This window comes from Narcine bancroftii, chromosome 5, assembly GCF_036971445.1.
Source record: "Narcine bancroftii isolate sNarBan1 chromosome 5, sNarBan1.hap1, whole genome shotgun sequence".
Classification (NCBI taxonomy): Eukaryota; Metazoa; Chordata; class Chondrichthyes; order Torpediniformes; family Narcinidae; genus Narcine; species Narcine bancroftii.
This window is the reverse complement of record NC_091473.1, coordinates 109502565-109530194: the sequence shown is the minus strand read 5'-3', so window position 1 is coordinate 109530194 and position 27630 is coordinate 109502565. Positions and strand designations below refer to the sequence as shown.

Genomic DNA, 27630 nt, shown 5'->3' with positions numbered 1-27630 from the left:
TGCAGCACCACACAATGAGCATCTTGCTACAGCTTCACCCATTCTGAACTATTATGCCCAACAGAACTCCACTGCATTTAGTTAGTGCACAGCAGTTAGACTTCATTTAGTGTTGAAGGAAATCCTCCACCTGATCAAAAAATTCTCAAATTATTAACCACATAAAAGAAATGCTACAATAAGAATTTACGTAATGTGATAATACTTACGAATATGGAGATGAAGGTGTCCCCACAACAAGCAAGTGGTTCTTCTTTCTGAACAGTCGCCACATGCCTTTGTGGCTACCTCGGACATCTAGATCCCAGATGTGCAGGCACTGGAATACACAATAACTATAGCTTTGAGAAAATTAGAACAAGCTAATGATGGACCACACAAGATCAGCTGTTCTGAAATATTTGAGTTTTAACATGAACCAAGTCTTTATGTGTGGTTGCACAAGAAACATTGGTGGTGAATCTTTTTTCCACTTGTTACTTGGTGACAAGCGAGTGAGAGAAAATCTTGCATCATGCAACTAAACGATCTTTTTCCTAATTTTTTTTCTCATTATTTGATATCCAGCCTATTAACATATTTATAGTCAATGGTTATTTTCAAAAATTAAATCATTTTTATCATTTCTTTGTCGATGGAGAAAAAGTGCACATATGGTACTCATCACAGCTTTTTATGTTTTTGAGTGCAGTTAATCACAACTCAGACAAATATATTATGATTGGATGAAGGAGCAGCGAGTATAAAAGTGGCAACGCTACAGGAGCTGTTGTAATGTCAGCACTGCCACTGGTGAAGACCCAGGAGAGCAGAGACTCAGCACTGCTCCAAATGATTTAACCACCCAGTCCTAATGCCTGTGGCTCTGTACAGGCTTTAAATGGCCTGTTAAAGGAACTGATGGGGTTTGTAAGTAAAATCCTCTAGCTATGGAGGTCTGTCCCCAAAATGGTGACACTAGTGCTCAGAAGTGGCTACGAGGGGATGCAACCTCTGGGGAGAAGAGGACCAGGACAGGGCACCTGAAACAGAAGGACACCCCCCCCCCCCCCCCCCACAATGAGGAGGAGAAGCAGAGGACACAGCCCTACTTGGCCGATGAACATATCAACAGACCAGCGAGGAGCTCTCAGCAGCTGGGAGACCCACAAAGGATTCGGCTGACACATGGTCAGGGGACCCGCATGGAGTGTTGTCAAGAAGGGCTCCCACAGGGATTCCTTCCTGATGGCGTCGAAGGAGGTTTGGTTCTGGAGCCCTGATGGCTGATGGATCAAAAAGGTGTCTGTGCGGCTGCAGAGGCTATGGGAGCACTGGAGACGAATCCACAAACACCGACTCTAAAGGGACTCTCTTTCGCTTCTCTTTCTTTCTTACTGAAAAGGACACTGGGGGACTCTGCCCTATGGCAGGCAGAAGGGAATTTTGTGTAAAATTACATGACAATAAAGGAATCTTAAATGTTGAAAAGCAAAGAAGTCAAGCTAAACTTAAAGAAAGAATTAACTGCTATTTAATTCCAGACGCTATAGTCTCAGAAGGAAGGCAATGCATTGTATAGGGCACAGAAATAAAAATAGCAGGGTAATGCAAAAAAAATTGAGGTATTTCATTTGTTTAGCAGGCCCAGAGAAGATACAGTCCATCCTCCTTCAAATTAGAAACTTTATGAGACCATTTAGTGGATGTTGATTTTGAGTGAATGAAAATAATTGGTACTATCAAAGAGGATACAATTAAAGTACAATTTGAAAAAAAGCTTGAGACATTCAAAAATCAAATAAAATCAAGTTTAAAGTTCAGATTTATTGTAAGAGGTCATGCATGATATCACATACAACCCTGAGGTTATTTTTTCCTGCAGGCCAGGGAGAATTTCTACTTATTAGTAGTGCAAAAAAACTGTACTCAAGAAAAAAGAGAAATAAAAACAAAGAAAAGTGCAAAAGTAACTGGCAATACAGAAAATAAATATTCAATAATAACTAATGTGCAAAGTTGGGGTCCTTAAATGAGTCTCTGATTGAGTTTAATGTTTAGAAGTCCAATGGTGGAGGTGCAGCAACAGTTCTTGAACCTGGTGATACATGTCTTATGGCATACAAAACCACTTTTCTGAATCCAGCAGTGAAAACAGAGCATAACCTGGGTGGTGTGGATCCATGATGATTGCTGCTGCTCTCCGATGTCAGCATTCCATGTAGATGTTCTCGACGGTGGGGTGAGTTTTGCCTGTAAGGTACTGGTCTGCGTCCACTACCTTTTGCAGGGCTTTCCACTCAAGAGGTATTGGTGTCCCCATATTGGTAGCTGATTCAGCCAGTCAGCACATTTTCCTTGCACATCCGTAAGAGTTTGCTAAGGTTTCTGAAGTCATACCAAACCTTCATAAACTCCTAACGTGTTTTCTTCATGATGGCATTCTTATGTTGGGTACAAGAAAGGTCCTCTGAGACAGTAACTCCCAGGAATTTAAATTTGCTCACCCTTACCATCTCTGATCCCCCACATTGATCATACACCTGGCTGTGATGCTTCATTACCCAATGAGCTGAACACCTTCTATGCCCACTTTGAGAAGGAGAATCCAACAGTGTTTACGAGAATTCCTGCAAAGGCTGAGGACCCTGTGATAGCTGTCTCTGAAGCTAACCTAAGAACATCATTCAAGAGGGTGAATCCTCGTAAGGTGTCAGGCCCTGACAGCTTACCTGGCAGGGTACTGAAAATCTGTGCCAACCAACTAGTTGGAATGTTCACAGACATTTTCAATCTCTCATTGCTGCTGACAGAGGCTCCTACCTGCTTCAAAAGGGCATCAATCATCCCACTGGCCAAGAAGAGCACAGTGAGCTGCCTCAATGACTATCCACCCAGTAGTACTAACATTTACTGTAATGAAATACTTTGAGTGGTTAGTCATTGCTAGAATTAACACGTACCCAAGCAAAGATCTGGACCCACTGCAATTCACGTATTGTCACAATCGCTCCACAGCAAAAGCAATATCACTGGTTCACTCAGCTCTGGATCACCTCAAACAGCAACTCATACATAGGGCTGCTCTTCATAGACTACAGCTCAGCCTTCAACACCATTATTCCCTCAGTGCTGGTCAACAAACTCCAAAATCTAGGCCTTTGCACCCACCTCTTCAAATGAATCCTTGATTTCCTCAGAAGACCATGGTCAGTACTGTTACAAAATCAAACCAGCAACCACAAAGAAGGCATATCACACAGGGGTAAAGATGAACAATTACTTTATTAACAAAAAAAAAATTCACCTTTAAACTTTAATTCAAAATCCCCCCTTTTATAGCAATGCCCACTGGTTACTATGCAAATTTCTATAACTGTGTAAAACTAATAAATTCCCCAGCCTAAATATAACATATGTAATTAAAGTCTAAGTTATGTTTCCAACAAGCCCACAGAAAAACTTAAGACACAAAACAAACACAAAACACACAAAACTTCGATCCCAACTGAAACACATAACCCAGATAAATTACAGTGGCATGTCCAAACTCATCGCTAATCGCTTCGTCACTGGAGTCCACAGCTAAAAAGAATGGCTTTTCAAAGTTAGGGGACAAAAGTACAGGTTGATGGCATAAAATGGTCTTTAACTTTAGAAATGCTTCCTGGCATACATTTGACCAGATAAATTTTTCTTTCTTTCCAAGTAATTTTATTAATGGGAGTGCAATTTCTGCAAAGTTTTTACAAAATCTATGATAGTAGCCAATCAAACCGAGAAATCTCCGAAGAGCTTTCTTATTACCAGGATAGGAAACACAGTGATTGCCAATACTTTTGCTCCAACCGGTGCCACCTGTCCCTGTCCTACCACATAACCCAGATAAATTACAGTGGCATGTCCAAACTCACTCTTGTGCAAATTCACTGTGAGGTATGCTTCCACCAGTCTCTGAAGTAACTGCTCTAATTCAAGTATGTGTTCTTCCCATATATCCGTACTAATTACTAAATCATCGATATAGGCTCCTGTGTGCTCTAAACCCTGAATTATTGCATTAATCATTCTCTGAAATGTGCAGCTGCATTTTTCATCCTGAAAGGCATAACATTATACTCATATAATCCCGAAGGTGTAACAAATGCAGAAATCTCCCTGCCTTTCTCTGTCAAAGAAACATACTACTATCCTTTTAAGAGATCAATCTTTGTAAGAAACTTAACGTTCCCCACCTTATCTATACAATCATCTATTCTGGGAATAGGGAATGTATCAGTTATTGTCACCATGTTTACCTTTCGATAATCTGTACAAAATCGAATTGAGCCATCTGGTTTAGGGTGAACTCCAATTTGAACTTGATTTTTGGATGATGTCATTTTTGAGCATATAATCCACCTCTTGATCCAACAATCTGCTCTTTTCCTGATTAACTCTGTAAGGATCCTGCTTAATAGGCTTAGCATCACTGACCTCCACATCATGACAAGCCACAATAGTTATTGGAACATTGGGGAATATATCCTTAAATTTCATAAGTAATGTCTTCATTTATTCCCTTTCTGATTTAATCAAATGCATTAACTTGGTGTCGAAGTTTTGCAAAACTATAGAATATTTCAGCCTGGGGCTTATCACTTTCTGTGCTCCATGACCTTCCACGAAACTTATCTCCTCCTTAATTTCCTCTATAACTAGCACCTTGGTTGGAATCCTAGTCTCCTCCTCAGTCATTTTCTCAAAGTAAGGTTTAAGCATGCTCACGTGACAGACCTGTGTCTCTCTTTGATGATCAGGCGTCTCAATAACATAGGTGACCTGGTTATTTTTTTGATTTCACCTTATATGGTCCTGAAAACTGAGCTCTCAAAAGGTTTGACTGCATTGGAAACAAAACCAATACTCTTTCGCCAGGTTTAATGTCCCTCATTTTTGCTTTTTGATCATATCAAATTTTCATTTTTTCCTGAGCAGTTTTAAAATTTTTCCTTGCCATCTCGCAAGCCTGATGTAATCTGTTTTTAAATTTGAAAACATAATCCAACAGATTTGATTGTTCAACAATAGTAATGGACCCGACTTCATGACCAAAGACCAACTCAAATGGACTAAAGCCAAGAGACTCCTGAGTTGCCTCTCTAACAGTAAACAATAACAAATGGATTCCTTCATCCCAATCCTTTTTATTTTCCATCCAATAAGCCCTCATCATATTTTTCACAGTTAAATGGAACCTTTCAGGATGATAGGCAGATGACATAATTTGATGTGCTCCCAATTCATATACCACCTGTTGAAATATTCCAGACATAAAATTACTCCCTTGGTCCGATTGAATTTCCGTTGGAAGGCCAAACAGTGTGAAAAATTTTAGCATAGCCTTCACAATCATCTTTGCTTTAAAGTTTCTCAGGGGAATAGCCTCTGGAAATCTTGAAGCTGTGCACAAGAGTGTTAACAAATATTCATGCCCTGCTTTGGTTTTTGGCAATGGGCCCACACAATCCACTATCACTTTCGAAAAAAGCTCCCCAAAAGCAGGGGTGGGTTGTAAAGAGGTCCTTGATTAGGCTTGCCCACCAGTTGATATGTGACAGGTTCTACAAAAGTTTACAACACCCTTTCTTAATTTTGGCCAATAAAACTGTTTCTTTATCTTTTCTACTGTCTTCTTCACTCCAAGATGACCTCCTAAAGGTGTACTATGAGCCAACTTTAATATTTCATTCCTGTAAGTTTTGAGAATTACAACTTGCCTTACTACTGCCCAGTTTTTACTGGCAGATATCACTTGTGGTCTCCACTTTCTCATCAATATTCTATCTTGAACGAAGTAACCTACTGGCACAGTTTCAATTTCCTGGTTAGACAGAATCTTATCTCTTATCCCAGCAAGATCAGGATCATGCTTTTGTCTGGCTATTAATTCTTCTTTTAACAACAGCAAAGCTGGATCCTTAGGTTTGTCCTCAATGCTTGCCTCCACTACAGGATCATCACAGACTTTCTCTACCTCTACCTTTTTTCTAGACATGGCTCTAGTAATGGCACCCACAGGGTAGATTTCCAAATCCTTTATGGACTCATAAACCAACGGCTTACTTGTGAGTTTCACTGCAGGTATGACTTTACCCTCTGCTAAATCATTTCCTAACAAAAGAGAAACTCCATCCACCGGCAGACTTAATCTTATCCCTATCGTAACCGGGCCATTAATTAAGTCTGATTTCATCACTATTCTATGCAAAGGTGTAGGCTCTGCTTCACCACCAATGCCTTTAATTAAATTCACATCTCCAGTATCAGTCTCCTCACCAAAATTCAAAACTTTGCTTAATATAAGAGATTGGGCTGCTCCAGTATCCCGCAGGATTTTAACTGGCACTTGATTGGATCCTTCTTTAACCGAAATGAAACCTTCAGTCATGAACGGTTTAAAAATATTCCTAACTTTCTCACTCTGAACACAGGTGGTTGGTACCACCCCTTTCTCTTTCTTCCTTTTCAGTACAGAACAATTTGCTATTATGCGCCCTGGCTTCTTACAATAATGCCAAATAACACTCGAAAAATTTTCCTTCACCCATTTCTCTTCCTCTCTTCCTTTAACCTCACTTCTAGATTTTCTTTCTACTCTATTTGGATTATCAGCTGTATCCATTTCTGCCTGCCTTACTGCTTCCTGTTCAGCTTTTCTTTCTGCCTCTCTTTTTTCCTCTAACTCTAGTTTTCTCAAAGCCAACTTTACTTCCTCTGAAGTTTTCTCCTTTGGAAATTGTTCTAATGCAGCTTCTTAAAATACCCCCTTTCCTACATAGTGCTTAACAATCTTTCGGGCAATTTCCTTTTTTTTCATCCCAGTTCTTACTGTAAGAAGTTTTAACTTGCCAACTATAACCATCAGTTCAGACTTTTTAGCCATTTTTAAATTAACCACTGAAGGGTTCGCTATGAAGTGGTCAATATTCATAGTTGCTGGTTTTTCTGCTGGTGATTTATACACTCACCATTTATTTTTAATTTCAAGCTGGAGGTTGAGTCAAACTCAGACGACTGATAACTAAGCACAAGTCAATCGCCCCTAAAGCTTCCAAATTGGTTTGATCCCGGATGATACCCCCAAATTATGTTACAAGATCAAACCAGCAACCACAAAGAAGGCACAGGGGCAAAGATGAGCAATTACTTTATTAACAAAAATTCACTTTAAACTTTAATTCAAAATGCCCACTGGTTCCTATGCAAATTTCTATAACAGTGTAAAACTAATAAATTCCCCAGCCAAAATATAACATATGTAATTAAAGTCTAAGTAATATTTCCAACCAGCCCACAGAAAAACTTAAGACACAAAACACACAAGACTCACAAAACTTTGATCTCAACTGAAGCAAAGATTTTAAACAAAATTCAGTTTGTTTGGTAAACTGAAGGCAAAATATCTTTGAGAGAGAGAGAGAGAGAGAGAGAGAAAGAGAGAGAGAGAGAGAGAGAGATAGAGGAGAGAGCACAAAATTCAAAGTTGTCTTGTGTTGCTTGCAGAGAGAGGACAACTGGCTTGGTCCGGATCCTTCTGGCTCCCTTTGGAATGTTCATCTTTTTTGAAATCCCAACATTCTAAACTGTCCTCCAGACCATGACTCATGCTCTGGGCCTTTTTCCACTCCACAGCACCACCCAGTGGTGGTTTATCGTCCGTCTAGAATTTTTTTTCATTATTGCACATGCTCAGTCCCACTCCCACCCTTTCACCTTGGCTCTCTTAGGCAAACTGTCACTTTTTATCATAACCCATACAACACTTACATCAATACACAACACATAACTCTGAAACAGAACGAATTGGAAACAATGTCTCCTCCTCACTGATCACCAACACAGGCACACCTCAAGGATGCGTGCTTATCCTACTGTTCTACTCACTATACACCCATGACTGTGTGGACAGGCACAATTCTACTGCTATCTACAAATTTGCCAATGACACCACAGTTGTCAGCAGAATCACAAATGCCAAGGAATAGGCGTACAGGAGGGAGATAGATCAGCTAGTTGAGTGGATTCACTCAGTGTTATCAAAACAAAGGAAATAATTGTGGACTTCAGGAAGAAGTCTGGGGAACATGACCCAGTCCTCATCGAGGGTTCAGTAGTGGAGAAGGTCAAGGACTTCAAATTCCTGTGTGTCAACATCTCCGAGGATCTGTTCTGGAGCTTCCATGTTGGTGCAATCATGAAGAAGGCTCGCCAGCAGCTACACTTCGTTTGAGGAGGTTCAGTATGTCACTGAAGACTTGCGAACACATGTACAGATGTACCGTGGACAGCAGTCTGGCTGGTTGCATCACTCAGGACAAGAAAAGTCTCCAAATGATTGTTAACTCAGCCTGTGACATCATAGGCCCCATACTTCACTCCATCGAAGATATCTACAAGGGGTTGTGTCTTAAGAAAGCAGCTGTCCTCAAGGACCCCCACCACCCAGGCCATACCCTATTCACTCTGCTACTTGTGGATAAAAGTACAGGAGCCAAAAGACAAGCACTCAGCTGCACAAGGACAGCTTCTTCTCCGCAGCCTCAGATTCCTGTTCAATTCATCAGCAATATGAGCTCCAAATCTAAACCTTTGACACTATCAGGAAGCCTGCAGCATTTGAGGCCCTTCGGGAACCCTTCTTGCCCTCAGCACCCTCTAGAATCCTGGCTCCGATGCCTGGTTCCTATGAGCCAGTCTCCAACGGCCCGCACATAACCTGTGTGAGTCCCCTGATAGTAAGGCACTCGCAGCCTGTGTGGGTCCCTGAGCCCCTCGCTGGTCCGCTGCTGTCATCACAGTCCTGTTGGGTTGACTCCTCTGCTTTCCTTTAATCTTGTTACTATGTTTCCTTTCCGATCAGTGGAAACAATTACCATCTCATGCTCCTCAAGATCTTGCATGTTCACAAAAAAAACATGCATATAATTTCTTTTAGTTCACCCTCTCTTCCAATGAATGAGCCTTGTGAATCTCTTTTCGACTGCCTCCAATGGCAATACAAGAGTCAGTGGGATTCATTTTAAAAAGTTGCCACAGGCAATTGGCTTCAAACTAGAGGATTTCTCCAGGTATAAAAAGAAAAAGCAACACCTCAAGACCATTTCTGGAACATTGAGAATCAAGTCCAACATGGATGGTAATATTAGCAGTACAATGCCTTAAAATAATACATTACTTGTGTAATCAGGAATTATTGGTGGTGTTCAGAGGTTGAATTAAGTATCACATTCCTATTAAGGCATGAACAAATTTAGCTGGATTTCTTTACAAATACATCTATTAGAGGTATGTCATCTTCAGCACAACTTTAATTAAAAATTTAAAGTTTAGTTGTACTATCTCATATAAAACTACCTAAAATCCCATTCATAGTAACCACAGGGGCATAACTGGGGTCGGGGTGGGGATGGGGAGTAGAGGGGAAACTGCTCCCCCCCCCCCCACCTTTACATCCTGGCAATTTCCCCGACCCCACGGCCTTCTCCCACACCACATATTTTTGAACTGTGAGACCATGGCATCCGTGGCAGATGCTGTGGTCTCAAAGTTCAAAAACAGGCAACATTGAATCCCTCAGCTCCCAATGCCCATCCGGTGTTCGTGTGCGGTAGGCCGAGGGGAGGGTTCGGACTCTCCTTGCCCAGCATGATGAGTAGCCATCGGGGAGCTTGTACTCCGCCAGGTGCTTGCTCACGTCCACGCCGAGATCCTCCTCGAAGATGACCGAGGTGTAGCATCATTTCACAATGTGAGGCCCGCTCTTGGTAAACCAGTGGCCTGCCTCGTTGATCAGCTTTGGGGGGTAGTCATTGAGGTCGGCCCTGGCCGTCACTGGTCACATGAGGCATGATGTAGCCTTTGTGTACAGGTACCATGTGGGTGACTCTGTGGCCACACTCCACCACAAAGCTGGTGGTGTGGCCATAGGAGTAGAGTGAGAGGACAAACTGGTAGGCAATGTGCATGGCAGAGGTTCTGAAAGTCTCGAGGAGGATCTCGGCCATCTTACTGCTGCTGGCTGGGCTGGGCACCATCTCGGGCATGCTACTCGGGGAGGATCCTCAAGGCCCTGTGGAAGATGTGAGCCAAGAGTGCTTCCACCCTGTCCCAGTTCACCACGATGCCTTACTTCAGCGGGCTGACCAGCTTCAGCACGGGCTCCAGTGTGTCAGCATGAAGTTCTCCTGGTGGTTGTCGCCTGATTTGGTGATCACCTACAGGGGTCTGCCCACCACCGAGGGGAGCAGCCATGAGGGCAGGGGAAGCCCGGTGTAGTGTAGCTAGCCTTGCAGTAACCCATGCCCAAGTCGATCATCACTGCCCTAATCTTGTGCTGTAATTGTTATATGGTTATATCTTCTTCACTGTCTGCCTTCACTTCACTAGACTTGCCACTCAGCTACAGCCTGGAGTTGGATTTCTGGGCTTTGGAGTGTGGTGGCGGGGTACCCTCCTTCCTGGACATGTGTGCTGTTGGTTGGATCTCCATCCTGTGTATTTCAGCATTATCCAAAGCCCTGATAAGTCTATTTATAATAGTTATTTAACGTAATGTAACGTAACTCACTTTATTCTATTCATCAAAGGGTGAGGCAGGGGGACAAGGTCAGGGGGAACCATAAAAGCTCAGAGTAGGGGCCCAGGTGGTAGTTAATCTGTCACTGGTAAGTCAGCATTGGGGCATCAAGAGCTTGAAGGGTGAGCGGCCGGGACCAGGTGCTGTCTGAGTTCAAGGCATGGGGAGCTCAGATGGGTGGGAGGCCAGGGCATCGGCAGCTCAGATGGGCAGTTGGCCAGGACCTCAGAAAGAGTCTGCAGTTGGGGCATTAGGAACTTGGATCGGCAGATGGCTGGGGTCAAAAATGGCAGGGATTGGGGGGTGAGGGAGGTCAACTTTTATGCACGATATATGGAAAATATCAGATTTTGGGGCCAAAAATAGGGGGTCGACTTTTACATGGTATTGACTATTATACGCATATATACAGTTTGTTCCTCACAGGCTAACCATTTCTTAAGGTGCAGGTACACCCAACATTCCATCTGCAACAATCCAAAGGAATGTGGGATTTCTCCAAATTATTGCAAATTAGTACCTTTACACAGTCATGCAACTTCCAATTTTAGATTAATATTTCTCATGCCTCTTAAGTCACTTCTTGGAGGTGCAGACCAGAGGAAATTTTTCTTACCTTTGCTAACTGTGTCCACGTTGCAAAATCAGCTTCCTGTTCCATTCGGATATACATTATGTATATTTTTCCTTCCGTATCGGGAATGAAACTATCTTCACAAGGGTTTTTGGTATGGTCTAGAACCTTGGCCTCACTGCAGGAATAACCACCAATTATCATCAATCCAAAAGGATCTACAGAAACCTAATTACACTGTATCAACGAACAAACTAATTATATTTAAATAAATCATTACATAATTCCATGAAAAAGAGCAAGTATAGTGTCTTTTTAAACCAATAATGAATGAATGAATGATATTTATTGTCACATACACAAGTAACAAAGCACAGATTAAATAAAAGTCTTTAAAGTAAGTCTTAAGAATAATAATATGAAAAGGCAGCACATAGTGGTTAGCATAATGCTATTACAACACCAGCGATCAGGTTTGAATCCAGTGCTGTCTGTAAGAAGTTTGTACGTTCTCCCTGTGTCTGCGTGTGCTTTCCTCTGGGCACTTCGGTTTCCTCCCACCTTTCAAAATGTATGGGGGCTGTAGGTCAATTGGGCAGTACGGGTTCATGGGCCAGAAGTGCCTGTTACTGTGTTGAATGTCTAAATGTAAATTTTAAATATGTAAAATTTAAAATAATTTCTTAGCACAGAAATTATTGAAATGAAAAGTTACAATACGGAGCTGATTTTACAACCTGCTCCTTTATTAAATATAAGAATTAGGATCAGAAAGTAAAATGAAAATGAGAGCTTTATTTTTCAACAAAACAACTACCGTACATCACCTCAGCAGCTTGTGAATTTCAATCTCATAGGCATCCTTTTTCAAACTGGAAAACAAAGTTTGAACCCATTAGCACACAAGCACATTCCATCAACCATTAAAAATATTTCAATTGAAGGTTCATTAGTATAAAGTGTAATTGCAAACAAATTTTAATCCAACTGCAAGAATGGATGATAAATTCAGAGTCAGAGAGCTGTAGAATGAGGAAACAGGCCCTTCAGCCCAGCTCAAAGCTGACCAGATTGTTCATCCAAACTAGTCCTATTTGCCTGTGTTCGGCCCATATCCCTCCAAACCTTTCCTATCCAAATATCTGTCTAAATGTCAGTCAAATATCACAATTATGGCTATCTATACCATGTCATTCCATATACTCACCACTCTCTGTACAAAATGTTGCCCCTTAGGTCCCCATTAAATTATTCTTCTCTCACTTTAAAACTATCCCCCCAGTTTTTGACTTCCATGCAACTGGGAAAAAGATTGTAGCCATTCCCTTCTCAATGCCCCTCATTATTTTATATACCTCTGTAATGTCATTTAACTTCCTTTTACCATCCAGGAAAGCAAGTCCTAGACTCTCCTTGCAACTATTCAAGAAGGGAGTGAGGAAGGACAAAATAAATTATAGGTTGGTTAGCCTGATGTCAGTGGAGTCTACTGTGAAGGATGAAGTTATGGAGTACTTGGAGGCACATGACAGAATAGGCCAAAACTTAAACCTTAGCACACAAGCACAGTCCATCAACCATTAAAAATATTTCAATTGAATAATAACAGCAAACAAATTTAGTTTCTAAGATTGGTTTCCTTAAAGACAAATCTTGCTTGACAAACCTATTGGAATTCTTTGAGGAAGTGACAAACAAGTTGGTTAAGGGGGATGCAGTGGATGTTGTATATGTGGATTAGCTGAAGGCATTTGACAAGGTGCCGCACATGAGGGAATTTGACAACATAAGAGTCCATGGTCTTATAAGAAATATACTAGTGTGGGTAGATCAATGGCTGATTGGCAGGAAGCAGAAAGTTAGAATACAGGGATCAAATTCTGATTGGTAGTGGAGATATGGATTAAGCAATGAATTGTTTTGTCACCAAGTTTACAGATAATACGAAGAAAGGTGGAAGAGCAGGTAGTTTAGAGGAAACACAGAGGCTGCAGAAGGACTTAATTTAGGAGAATGAGCAGAGACGTGGCAAATTGAATATAATGTTGGAAAGTATACAGACATGCACTTAGGTAGAAAAAAAACCGAGGATAATATTGAAAATACCCAGATGCAAAGGGACCTGGGAGTCCTTGTGCACGATAGCCTGAAGGTAAACTTGCATGTTGAGATGGTGGTGAAGGCAGCAAATGCAATACTGGTATTAATTTCACATATAAGAGCAGGGATGTGATGTTGAAGCTTTATAAGGCACTGGTGAGACCTCACTTGGAGTATTGTGAGCAGTTTTGGGCTCTTTATTTCAGAAAAGATGTGCTGACTTTGGAGAGGTTTCAAAGGATATTCACAAGGATGATTTTAGGAATGAAAAAGTTATGTGAGAAGCTTTTGACAGGAGAGTGTTAAAAGGCGTGGACAGAGTAGATGTAGGTTGCTTCCCATGGTAGTAGAGTCTATGACAAGAGAGCACAACTTCAGGATTGAAGGGCCTCCACTTAAAACAGAAATGCATTGGAATTTCTTCAGCCAGTGGGTAGTAAATCTGTGGAATTTGTTGCCACAGGTGGTTGTGGAGGCCAGACCACTGGGTGTATTTAAGACAGAGATTGATAGGTTCTTGATTAGCCAGGTTATGGGGAGAAGCCGGGCAGAGGGGCTGAGTGGGGAAAATGGGTTAGTTCATGATTAAATAACGGGGCAAACTTGATAAGCTGAACAGCCCATTTCTGGACTTATGACTTAAGGTCTTAGTTATTGTACAAGTCCAGCCCTAGTTTAACTTACCAAACTGCAACACCTCATACTTGTTCAAGTTAAATTTCATCTGCCATTCCGAGGCCCACATCCCCAATTGATCTACATCTTGTGGTCATCCTTAATTGCTCTCTTCACTGTCCACTGTACAACCAATTTTGATTTTAACTGCAAAATTACTAATCACATTAACTACGTTATCCAAATCATTAACATAAAAGCAAACATCAATAGGTCAGCATCGATCTCTGTGGAACACCAGTGGTTAGTCTTCCAATCTGGAAAACAACCCTTCTACACCACCCTTCAAACCCCTCACAAGCCAAATTTAGAATTGTTGGCTCATTCCCCCTTGATCCCACATGATGTAGCCTTCCAGACGAGCCAACCACACAGGACGCGTTTCAAAAAAATTGCTGAGATAATTAGATAGCAAGATTATTCAAATAAAGCACACAAGTCCACCAGGAAAAGGAAAAGGAAGAAAAGAGCTGGAGATAAATTGAAGTATCAGGTACCTATCTATATTTTTGAGCTGCACATTTGGAACGGTGTTGAGCTTGTGTTTCTTGAAATAGGCTTCCTTCAAAGCAAAAAAGAAAATTTAAAATTAATGACTGCAACAAAAAAATTCAAATGTTATTAAAGTAAGATTAAAATGATACCCAAATCACTGCTTAATATGCAACTGTAAAAAGGTACTACGAGTTGCATTAAAGCCAACCAGTAAGGTCATGGCACATAACACTGGACAACAAAGATTTTTATTCCTCAACATTTTTGGGTGTATTTTATGAATTTTGGACTGTTGATCATAAAAATCATCCTAAAACTTTCCTATCACATAGTGTTTTCTTTTTAAAATAGAACCTATTTTCATGATTTCCTGTCGTATTTTAAGTCTACTTCAAACATATAAAACCATGAAGTGCAGCGTGTCATTGAAAATTAATTTTCTGCATTCACACTTGGACCTCTTCCCTGCTGATCTTGGTGCAGTCAGTGACAAAGGTTTCACCAGGACAATATGACCATGGAAAAGCATATCAGGGCAAGAGGAATCCATCAATGCTGGCAGACTATTGTTGGAAACTGACATGAGAGGCATCGGATACTGAGTATAAACAAAATGAGTGGTAAAACATTTTTGGTCAGATGAACTAACGCAATGTGTCAGTGTTATTATGCAATTAAACATGCTAAGTTCAATAAATGTTCATTTAATGTTTCGCCAACTTCCTAAGCGATACAGGAAATCTGAAAATACCTTTGTATTCAGCTTGAAGTTTTCTATAATCCCCAATTTTTTTTTTCAGGGAGCAAACATTTTGAAAAAATTTGTTATCTAGTGTAATTGGCTGCTCCACACTGGAGGCTCCCTCATCCCCAAGCCCATTCCATCACAGCAGCTTCATATTAAAACATTCATCTATTACGCACATGAAAATAACCATTCATATTAAGTCCAACAATGCCAAAATGATAAGATCTGGACACATCTGGGATAATACATTCCCGACCTTTTCTTTGCTCGGGCATTCTCACCCACATGTCCCAGTCCCAGAGCTGTGGGGAAAAAAAAACAAACCAGAAATTAAAATCAAATATCTTTTCTAAATAAATATGGAGTACTCACAGTATTATTTACTTCTCCTCTCCTAAATAATGAACCCAGGCTGCAGGATGCATAGACTACTGCCCCAGAGACTGTTTCAATCACAAAGGTTGTAGACGATGCGCATTGACATGATAAACTCTGAATTTTTTTCAACAAATAAAAAATGAACCGATAGCTCAGGAGTAGTGAAACACACCAAGAAATTTTTAAAAAACATTTTTTTTCCCCAAGTGTGAAACAAAAATTGTGTGCATGCCGTACACAAAGCGTACACTAATGAATGTAATTAAATTTCACTTAGCATGAAAGTGCAGTTAATTGTGAACATATGCAAAGCATTGAAATCTGATATAACAAATATCAATACAGTATTAACAGGCATTTTGAAAATTCTTTGGACACAGTGACTCTGGCGAACTGAGACAGTGAGGGTGACCTCTTGCGAGGAAGCAGTCCTGGTGATAATGGGTGACTGAAGGGAACAGAGAATGTAGTGGTGATCCCATGTGCTGATGCAGTCCTGGAATCAATTTCCCTCACTAATATTAGATAATATCTGACAATTTATCAGATGAAAATTGGATGACATATCACTCAGAAATGATGGGTGTCTGGTGACTTGCGGTACATATTTTAAAAAATTTAGATATAGAGCATGGTAACAGGCCATTTCAACCCACGAGTCTGTGACACCCAATTTACTCCTAATTAACCTACACCCCCAGTACATTTCAAACAGTGGGAGGAAATCCGAGTCTCTGTGGAAAACCCACATAGACACAGGAAAAACGTACAAACTCCTTACAGACAGAGCACAATTCAAACCCAAGTCCTGATCGGTGGCACTGTAAAAGCTTTGCACTATGCCAACTGTGCTGCAATTAGCACAACGCCTTTTCAGCGCCAGTGATTGGGTGTTGGTGAAGAAATTCTATCAAAGCAAACTTGGGTGATTTAGAACTGCTAAATTCTTCACGCCTTGTATAATCAAGTAATGGAGTGTCTTTGCAACCAATAACACACATGGCTTGACTACCAATGATGGCAAGAAACTTCAAAGGTTGAAGGATTATATCAGGAGGCAAGCTAATTATCAGACACATCCTGCCAGCTGAGCCACTGTATTGAAGTCCCTGGTTGACGAAAAATTCTGATGAACAGTGAACCACTAACCAACATAAGTAAGGAACATTTATGAAGATAGAGCCAAAGTAATGAGGAAATTTGTAATTACAGGCAGAAATTGGAGATGGTAAGGACCAGGCTAGGATGTGGTTTGAATAATTTGAGGCACTCCAAAACTAAGTCAAAGACCATCAAGACTTGCTGAACAGAAACAAGGATTTAAATATTTAAAAAGCCAATTAACTCTAATTGTGTCAAGAGCAGTACAGTACTGTCTAAAAATGATGATGGAACCACTGGTTACAGACTGATCTTTTTCTATTTAAAAAAAAACTGTTCCATGATGAAACTGATGTGTCATTTATTGAATTAACAATTTTCAGTGATATAGAGTTTGACAGCAGCTCTCAATATGCTAACCCACACCTGGTAAGATGTCAACGTCACAAGTATTCTGATTCTGTCACCTACTTCATGATTCCAGAGAGCACTCATCTGACAGGATGGCCCTTGTACTCAAACACTTACTTTATGTTGTTGCTGTTCATTCATTCAAGCAAGACCATAATATCTAGATTTCAACATTATGATATGTTCAATCTCTTTAATCCAATAAATCAAACTCTATAGCTGATACTTTATGTAGTTTTAATTTACTATATGATAGATATAAAAAAGTATATGAAGATACAAATGATACAAAATGTTTTGTATCTCTTTAAAGATGTGTGTCTCTTTAAAAAGCTTTTATATCATTTGTATCCTCATTTACTTTTATATCTCTATCATACTGTAAATACTTTATTATTCATTGTTACGAAAGTCTTATTACAAAGATATGCAAAATGTTTATTCATTTTAATCAACAAATTAAAACTACATAAAGTAACAGCTACAGAGCTCGATTTATTCGATTAAAGAGATTGAAATTTGAGATATCACAGTTCACGCTTTGGAGGATGATGCTGTGAAAAATGGTTGAAAATGATTAAACTTGCACCATTCTGTGAGAAGTGATGGAATGCAAAGTATGTAGATTAAAGCTTGAGAGTAGACAGTACTAGCTAGTGGGCCCCTTCTTATCTCGAGCCCCAAGGATGCAAGGATCTGGTTCAGACTGGTACAGTGACCTAAGGTAGTCTATAGCTAGTACTGCGCTTGCTTAATAGAGACATGAATATTAACTTAGACGCCCCTAAGGAGGGAATGAATTAATTAACATAACATGCGATGTATGAAGAGGGAGGAACGAAGTGATACCTGGATTGATGGAGAGAAGAAGGAGAATGTTGTAATGTATTGGGATTCTGATTGGAAGAAGGTAAATGAAGGTGGGGTGATGTTGAGCGTGGGACTGTACAAAGGAGTGATGATTCTGAACCTCTGGTGTGTCTCCAGACCAGGGACACCCGACTCTGCAGACTCGAAATAAAGATGAACCTGTTCTCCAAGACTTTGTGTCGAGTAGTGATAGTGAACACTTTATATTTCACAATGCCTTGAAATTAGGATACATTAGAATAAGAAAAGTGTTGTCCATATTTTGATTCAAAGAAAAATTTCTCGTGCTCACACTTCCTTCACATCTTGTAGAATGAGAGCAGTTAGCCTGGGTGAATATTACGACATATTACATCACATTAATCAGCTACTGTCATTTTTTGCCATGTTTCGCAAACATAATTATGTCACGTTGACCAGTCTGGGTTCAAACGTTTCTCTCACTCAGGTTGCAGGTGTGATTATGGTTTGAACATAATTGTTGAAACCACAGTTTGTATATACGATATTATGAAAATAAGGTAAATATTCACCTTATTTCTCTTTATTTTAAAAGCTTTGAATTGACAATGAATGTTGTTCCCATTCATTTTAAAAGCTAAGACATCTCAAATACATTTTGTGTACATCATTGATTGTTATAACCTGACACCCTATTATCACAAGAACTGTATTTTAACAATCTTCATAGTCCCCGCTCATCAGACAATCAACCATTTACAAGTGTGTCCAATAAATCAAAAATTTGCACCAACTCTCTTTCAATTCAGCATTATTGTTCAGCTTTCCAGATCATATCCTGGTTACTATATGCATGTCAACTTTGGGTTTTTACTTGGTTATTATGGATTTCTTAATCCATTTATTATCCATGGAGAGCAAAAGAATTGATCCAAAGTAGTTGATTGATAAGTTAAACCCAAGCACATTGAACTGCTGAAGATGCCTTAGGTTAGATTCCAAAGGCTATCGGACTTGGAGCTGCAGCATTTACATTTTTTTTTCTATGACTTGCAAAGAGAGAGGAAACAAACAAGTATCAGTTTGCAGCAAAGTGATTGTGAAATAAATAAGATGGAAATAACTATGAGACTCTTTGGCTTGGCTTCGCGGACGAAGATTTATGGAGGAGGTAAAAGTCCACGTCAGCTGCAGGCTCGTTTGTGGCTGACAAGTCCAATGCGGGACAGGCAGACACGGTTGCAGCGGCTGCAGGGGAAAATTGGTTGGTTGGGGTTGGGTGTTGGGTTTTTCCTCCTTTGCCTTTTGTCAGTGAGGACATAACTATGAGACTAATGCACAGAAAACCACATTGAACCACTAGAAATTACGCCAACCCTTACCTTTTCTGGTGTTGGCCACTTTGGCTCCAATTCATCTTTATAAAGGCTTTTCTTTAGAACCCAGCCAAGCCCTGGCATACTCTCCACTCGATAGAGTAGAGCAATGTCTTCTGCTGTGTGCTCATAACCCTAAGTTCAAATAAAACAGTTATTAAAATACTATTATTGCTCATTCTCAATCAAGTAACGCTGGTCTGATAAATGCATTATTATCAAATAATCTGCAGAGCCGCGAGTAAAATAACCATCCAGTGAGAACTTGCATGCAATTCAACCTTCTCCGTTTACCAAGTGAATGGCATAAACGATCTCCAACTTAAATTTAACATTGTGATTTAGAAGGAACATTTCAAGAGAAAAAGCAATCAATTCCTATCCTTAGCCAGTTGATGCATATTTGCACTAAACCGCCAAGACTCCCAATGCTGATGAGCCGAAGTCTCAGTGGAAAAAAAATCTCATCTAATGGGGAGGCAGTGGCTTCACAGTAACAGTAGACCACACAAGTGCAAGAAACACAGATGAAGTGAGCAATCATCATCTTCAATCATAACACCGAGCAGACGGTCCATCCCAGCCTCCTCCATGATCCTCTCCACAACAGAGGCCAAGCTGATTCTTTACAGGTGAGGCAACTGAGGGCACAAATATGTCATGCAATGGGGCACATGAAGGCCCGTCTATACTCGTTCACAACTTACGAATTCCTCTAGCCAAATATTGCAGTGACTATGGAAAGTTCTCCAGACACATGTTGTTCACAAGTCCAATCCAGCTAAAATCCCAGCATTATCACCACATCAAGTAATTCCTACTTTTAAATCAAAAATTTCCAATATCTTGAATTTTGCTTTTTAATTATAGCTAAATGATTGCCCTGTTATATTTGGTCTTCTATAAAGCTGCATTCATTCACCAATTCATCTGTCGACTGATACACAGTTTGGGCTTTACCAGAACCACTGAAGCCTAACCAACAATGATCAAAATAGCTGAATTCTAAAGGTTTTGTGTGGGGCCTTAAGGAAACTTAGTAACAATCACATGAAAAACCATGTGGCTGAAGCCATACCTAACACAAAGGATGTAGAATATATTTCAGGTTGACCGTATGGCAATGTGCTGGACTCATCCCTTTTCCATGGTTTCATGTTGAGAAGCTTGTGGACAAAAGATTCAAATTTATACACAATTTCCCAGCAAAAAAAATTAATCCACAGCTGCATATCCAGTCATATTCATGTTTGAGCTGATGAGTAGCAATTTGCATCACAGGAGGACCAGATAAAAAAGAAGTCTATCTCCCCTTGTATTCAATATTATTAGTATCACAAAATCTCCTGGTACAGCAGAGGCTAACTGCACCAGCTAAAAACACAGTGGTTAAAAGATCAGGTCAGAGGGCAAATACCTGGTGTACAAAGCATTCCAAGCATCTTCAAGTCACGAGTGGTGGAACACTCTTGCTTACTGAGATGAATGCAGTTCCAATAGCCCTTCAGAAGCACAACACAATACAGGTGACACCTGATCCACTGCCTAATCATTCATTCTCCATCCCAGGTGCAATCAGACTCCAGTAGGTATCATCTATTAGATCACTAAAGGAAATCAAATGTCTGCAAAAGCACCTCATTTTAAAAACCTTCACTTTCTACAAGGAGAGAGAACACCCACATATGCAAGATCTATCCAAATCAAAGGCCACCTTTGTCCTTTCACCTCCCCCCCCACCACATCTGAATATGTAAACGCAGAGAGATGTCCACAGTCTAGGATGAGACAGAAAGGAAACCATGACACCGACCTGGAAGAAGGTACGGTGCACAATGTTGTAGTGGTTTGGGAAGAATGGTTGACATAGCAGTTAGTGATTGGGACCGGGGTTCGAATCCGCACTGTCTGTAAGGAGATTGCACGTTCTCTCCATGTCTGCGTAGGTTTTCCCCGGGAATTCCTGTTTCCTCCTACTGTTTGAAACATACTGGGGTGGGGGGGGGAGTAGGTTATTGGGTGTAAATTAGGCGGCATAAATATGTGGAACGAAATAGCCTGTTACTGTCTAAATTTAAAGTATAATCGGAATATGGAAACTCAGGCAGAGAACTATCCAGTCTGGGATGAGACAAAAAATAAATCATCACAGCTACCTGGAGGGAGATACAGTGCCCAATCTTGTAGCAGCACAAAGGGAAACCACTGGGAGAAACACTGATTACAAATTAGATGGAATTAAGGGCAGTCTAGAGACTTGAACAAATGGAATGAAGGGAGATGAATGAGGATAGTATTGTGACATGCAAAGACTGGTAAAAGTGGAATTAGTTGGTCAGAGCAAAGTAGAAATGGGAAAAGCAGAAATTTGTTTCACTAAAACCAAAAAGGAAAATGTGGGAAAAGTGGGCACAACAAACATGCAAAAGTTAACAGAATACAGGTAAGGCAGAAATAAGAACATGAACATCAACTAGCAAACGGAAGCTGGAACAAGCATTAGGTGAAGATGAAAGTATTATGGGTGAGAGGAATTACAAGATGACAGACAAATTAGATACGTGGCATTTCAAAGTTGTGAACCCAGTGGAGACAAGGTTGGGGTTGAATGGTAAACACTTCACACAGCTGAACTGATGAGGAACAGAGTGTGAAAAAACACACAAATGCTGGAGAAACTCAGCAGGTCAAACAGTGCCTTATGGAACAAAGATGAAGATACATCACCAACGTTTCGGCCTTGAGCCCTTCATCAAGGTGTTAGAAACAGAGTGTCATTCGTACTTATGCACAACCTAGAATTTGACCAGATGCAGTTTTGCAATGCCTTACCTGATCATTCCAAGCAGATATGCAATACAAGCTTTCATCTTCGTCAAGTAAATGAATTGTTTGGCTTAGAAAACTAGAAGAAAGCAAATTCCAGAGTACTTGTTAATTATGAGGACAAAGATTTGACCTAATTTTGCAGAAAAATCATCAAGACTATAAAGAAATCCACGGGGATAACTAATTTTCTACAGAATAATCATTGGTTAGGTTCACAAGCGTTTTGAACAACTTTCTAGGAATTTAAAGATCAGAAAGTCTACAAAAGAGAAATAAAATCGCTAAATAGAGGTTGTAAAATAAATACTCTTAACATTGCTGACTTATGACTGCACTGCCAGTTTCAGTTCTAACAGAATCACTGGCAACAATGATGAGTCGGCTTACGGAGAGGAGGTTGGGCAGCTTGTAAAATGGCGTGCCATTAACAACCTGAGTCTCAATATGGACAAGACAAAGGAGATGATTGTGGACTTTAGGAGGACGAAGGTCGACCATTCTCCATTACATATTAATGGTTCTGTCATGGAGATTGGAGAGCACAATGTTCCTTAATGTGCAGATAAAGAATGACCTGTTCTGGACCCCAACACCACCTCATCAGTCAGGAAGGTGCAGCAGTAACTACACATTTCACAGAGGTTGAAGAGGTGTTATGATGTAATGGGGGTGGGGGGTGTATTATTCTGACTGCTTCTCATGTATGGAGTTGCTTGCTATTGGCTATGGCTGTAGAGATGCTCCACACCCCTACTGGTATAATAGATGGAGACACTTTCCCACTGGCCAGTAGAGTGCTGGCTGAGAGTCTGTTAATAAAAGCCCAGTATTAGTATAACTCTTGTCTAGTTCATGTCTATGGCATATCAATTTTATTAACAGACTCTCAGCCAGCACTCTACTGGCCAGTGGGAAAGCGTCTCCATCTGTTATACTAGTAGGGGTGTGGAGCATCTCTACAGCCATAGCCAAAAGCAAGCAACTCCATACATGAGAATCAGTCAGTCTAATACACCCCCTCCCCTATTGCATCATCACATGAGGGCAAGGTCTACCAGCCCCCATCTTGACAACCTTTTACAGTAACACAATTCAGAGCATCCTTTCTGGCTGCATCATTCCATGGTGTGGTAGCTGTAAAGCATCAGACCAGAGGTCAATACACCCAAGAAAATCACAGGCATCTCCCTTTCCTCTATTGACAACATTTACTGGGAGCGTGCTTTTTGAGCTCAAAGAATTATTGAGGACCCTTTCCACCCAGCACACAGTATCCTTGACCCACTACCATGAAGGAAGTGGTTGGTACAGGAACGTCAAAAATCAGGACTTCTGGCTGGGAAACAGCCTCTTACTGCATGCTGTGAGATTAATAAATAGTATCCTGTAACTGAGTAAATCATCCTAAAAGAGTTATGTACTGTACACGCCATCATATAGGACGACCCCTGGAATTTCCACCTAAAATGTTGGTTTTGAGCGATACCCTTTGAATAAGACAACCCCCACCCCCCCGCCAAAAAATAAATCTGGCACTTACCACTGTTCAAAGCAAATCATAATATTTTAATAATATATTATCATTTAAAGCAGTGATTCTCAACCTTTTTCTTCCCACTCACATACCACTTTAAGTAATCTCTATGGCATCGGTGCTCTGGGATTAGTAAAGGATTGCTTAAGGTGGTATGTGAGTGGGAAAGTTGAGAATCACTGCTCTAGACCCAATTGTTACTGAAAAATTTGCTTGAGAAAAATTGTCATTGGCCCATTTCCTTTGGAGTTATGAAACCGGGCACACAATTAGGTTCGATTCAAACTTTTTCGTTCCGCCCATATACTACCTTAAGTAATCCCTTACTAATCATGGCACAGGGAATACTTAAAGTGGTATGTGAGTGGAAAGAAAAGGAGGAGAACCACTGATTTTAAGGTTTACATTTTATTTGGATATTTTAAAATAAATCACTATCAGCTCCTGTAACAGGCTGTTTAAAGCCTGTATGAAGCTGACAATAGTTGGACTGGGCAGATGGACCCCGAGGAGCAGCGCTGAGACTTTGCAAATAACTAAAGGGTATGCGCGAGATTGCATCAGAGACAGCAGGAAGATGGCAGTGGTGTTGCAACTTTGTCGTCAAGGTAAGGAGTTTAGACTCTTTGTATAGGACTCCCCTGATTTTAAGTGAATTTTTAAAAAAAGTTTTGGGTCAACCTATATAACAGCATATATGGCGTATGTACATCACTATGGTCCAGAGAAATGCTGGTTCATCAAATTGTACACGTGCAGTTAGATAATAAACTTGAACAATGCTTCATTTGGTGTTTTTTTCCATTTAAAAAAAGGAAAATATGCCTGTGGTACTCACCTGAAAAAGTCCACCGAGATATCCAAGTCCTCCTCAAGTACCACAGTAAACTTTGCATCCTAAATATATCCATCCAAAAATAAACAGTAATTATATGCAATGGTAAATTAATTACATTAATGCAAATATTAAAATATGTAATTTTAGCCAAATAAGTTAAACATAGGTTACCATGCAGGGCAAGTGCTGGCAAGACTTAAGTCAGGCAGTGTGTGTAGAATAGAAACAATCAACATTTCAGGTCAAATATTGCAGGGTGTGACTGGTCTGTTGAGAGTTTCCAGCACTTTCTATTTTAATTTCACACTTCCAATCTCTAGTTTTTATTTTATTTCTATTTACCAAAAAGATAATACATTTGTTAGTGGAGAGCTGAGGTATGAGGACACTGGAAGAATACACGAGTGATTATCTCTTCATAACATTCATTCATTCAAGTAGCTGAAATGGGGGTGTTGCTTTTTTGGGTGGACACTATGGTACAGCAGACAGAGGAGATAACACCAAAATGCTTGGCAGGTAAGAAGTGAAGACAGTTGAAATATATCCAAGGATCAAGCAAAAACATTTGTTATTATTGCAAAGGGGATGAGGTCAGACAATGCACCACTGCAAAACTAACCAGCTCAACTTCAGTGCAGCCGTACTTCTGGTATAGTGACAAGTAGTAATAACCGAGAGAAACTGCCCAGGTACAACTGTGGACAAATCCTGAATGTTTACTCTCATCTATCAGCAAAATAACATATAACATAACAATTACAGCACGGAAACAGGCCATTAGGCCCTTCTAGTCCGCACCGAACCAAACACCCCTCTCTAGTCCCACCTCCCTGCACAATGCCCATAACCCTCCATCTTCTTCTCATCCATATACCTGTCCAACCTTTTCTTAAATAATACAATTGACTCCACCGCCACTATTTCTCCCGGAAGCTCATTCCACACGGCTACCACTCTCTGAGTAAAGAAGTTCCCCCTCATGTTACCTCTAAACCTCTGCCCCTTAATTCTTAACTCATGTCCTCTTGTTTTAATCTTTCCTCCTCTTAACGGAAATAGTCTATCCACATCCACTCTGTCTATCCCTTTCATAACCTTAAATACTTCTATCAAATCCCCTCTCAACCTTCTACGCTCCAAAGAATAAAGACCTAATCTGTCCAATCTCTCCCTATACTCTAGATGCTTAAACCCAGGTAACATTCTGGTAAACCTTCTCTGCACTCTCTCCACTCTGTTTATATCCTTCCTATAATTAGGCGACCAGAACTGCACACAGAACTCCAAATTAGGCCGCACCAACGTCTTATACAATCTCAACATCACCTCCCAACTCCTATATTCCATGCAATGATTGATAAAGGCCAGCATACTAAAAGCCTTCTTCACCACCCTATTCACGTGAGTTTCTACCTTCAATGACAGAAGGTGTGTCACAGTGCTACAGAGCACACTCGTCAACTACACTGAACAATGAAGATTTTGCTTTCTGAACAGTTTGGGGTATATTCTTAATGGATTTTGGACAATTTCTAACAAAAATCACCGTACAAATTTCGTATCACGTCGTCTTTTTTTATTAGGTATGACCTACTTTTGTGTTTTCCTGTCATATCTTAAATCTACTTCAAAGATACAAAACCATGAAGTGCAAACATGCCCGTTGAAAATGCATTTTCTGCATTTGCACTTGGGGGTCTTCTTCCCTGCTGATCTTGGTGCTGTCAGTGACATTGCAAACAAGGAAAAGCGGTATCAGGGCAATTGAAATCCATCAATGCTGGTGGACTATTGTTGATCACTGACGCGAGAGGCCTGAGATGCAGAGTACAAACAAAAACCAGCAGCAAAACATTTTTAGGTCAGTTGAACTAACGCAATGAGTCTATAGAATTTAATTTAATGTTTCTCCAACTTCCTGCGCAATACAGCAAATCTGAAATGATCTTTCTGTTCATCTTGAAGTTGTCTATTATAATCCCCTTTTTTTTCCCCCCCTCAGAAATAAACCTTTCTATAGCATTTAAGAAGAATTTGGATGGGAGAGGTATGGATGGCTATGGGCTGGGTGCAGGTCAGGACAAGGCAAAAAAAAAATGGTTTGGCACAGCCTAGAGGGGTCAAGGTGGCCTGTTCTCTGCTATAATTGTTCTATGGTTCTAAAAAAAAGGTTCTCCAGTGTAATCGGTTCACTGACTTCTAGTTTGGCTTTCACCTGAAATATTTGGCTCTAGACCTCATCAGAATCCTGATCCAAATATTTGGATCAGAGTGACCAGTGTTGACAACAAAGTAACATTTGACTGGTGAAACTCAAGTCAAATGGCATCAAAACAAAAAACACTCCAAATACTGGAATCATTACCTGCACAAAAAGAAAATTGTTGTGTTTTTGGGGGCCTCATTCAAAAAAAACAGTCCAAACATTCTGGATTCCAATGACGTTTAAGAGGCTAAAAAGGCCTCCAAAGAACTGCTTCAAGCACCTTTGAAAATCTTTAGACAATAAAATTGCCTGCTATGTAAAGATTTTTTTTTTAAATTAGGGAACTCTGGTTGATGAGACGTATTGAGGCTCAGATCGGGAGAAAAGGAACCACATGTCAGAAATCAAGCCTCTCAAACATAAAGGATGCAAAATTACACAAGGCAGAAAGGTATCCCTCGCAAATGTGTGAAAGAAAGATCCTTGAAGTCTACCAAGAGCAAAAGGGTAACATGAAAGGGAGTATTTCTCCTCAAGAACTAGTGTGATAAACTATATGTAGAACCACAAGTTATGGGTGATGTCTTAAATGAAGGCTTCTCATCTGTATTTACTGTGGAGAAAGACATGGAAGCAAGAGAGATCAGGGAAGAGAACAGAGACAGCCTGATATATTTCAATATTACAAAGGAGATGGGGCTATCTTAGGATCCAAGACAAATGGCAAGTAGTAGATGCTACAATCTGCTGAGGAACTATGGGGTCGAGCAGCAGTAGTGGTAGAAAAATGACTGGTTACATTACAGGCTGAAAACATTTTTTAGAAATGAGATGGCTGTGGCCCAGGCAGGGGTTAACAGTCAAGGCTGTGGTAAAACATAGGATTCTGTTGACAGCATGGTTAAGTGATAAATGCTGGAGAAACTCGGGAGGT

The 27630-nt window shown here is 40.4% G+C and overlaps 1 protein-coding gene across 7 annotated transcripts in view; it reads right to left on the bottom strand.

The window, feature by feature from the left end:
• The window catches only part of pomgnt1 (protein O-linked mannose N-acetylglucosaminyltransferase 1 (beta 1,2-)), an 86295-nt gene that overhangs the window by 2984 nt on the left and 55681 nt on the right, over positions 1-27630 (bottom strand). For 6 of the 7 annotated variants that reach the window (XM_069938731.1, XM_069938736.1, XM_069938734.1 and 3 more), the window contains 8 exons: positions 24488-24546; positions 22119-22191; positions 19293-19421; positions 15366-15491; positions 14444-14508; positions 11999-12043; positions 11214-11349; positions 210-319 (listed from right to left, as the gene is read on the bottom strand). In XM_069938731.1, the coding sequence (XP_069794832.1) occupies positions 210-319; positions 11214-11349; positions 11999-12043; positions 14444-14508; positions 15366-15491; positions 19293-19421; positions 22119-22191; positions 24488-24546 (743 nt within the window). The remainder of the gene's footprint in view (positions 1-209; positions 320-11213; positions 11350-11998; positions 12044-14443; positions 14509-15365; positions 15492-19292; positions 19422-22118; positions 22192-24487; positions 24547-27630) is intronic. The other variant, XM_069938730.1, reaches the window with a different exon arrangement.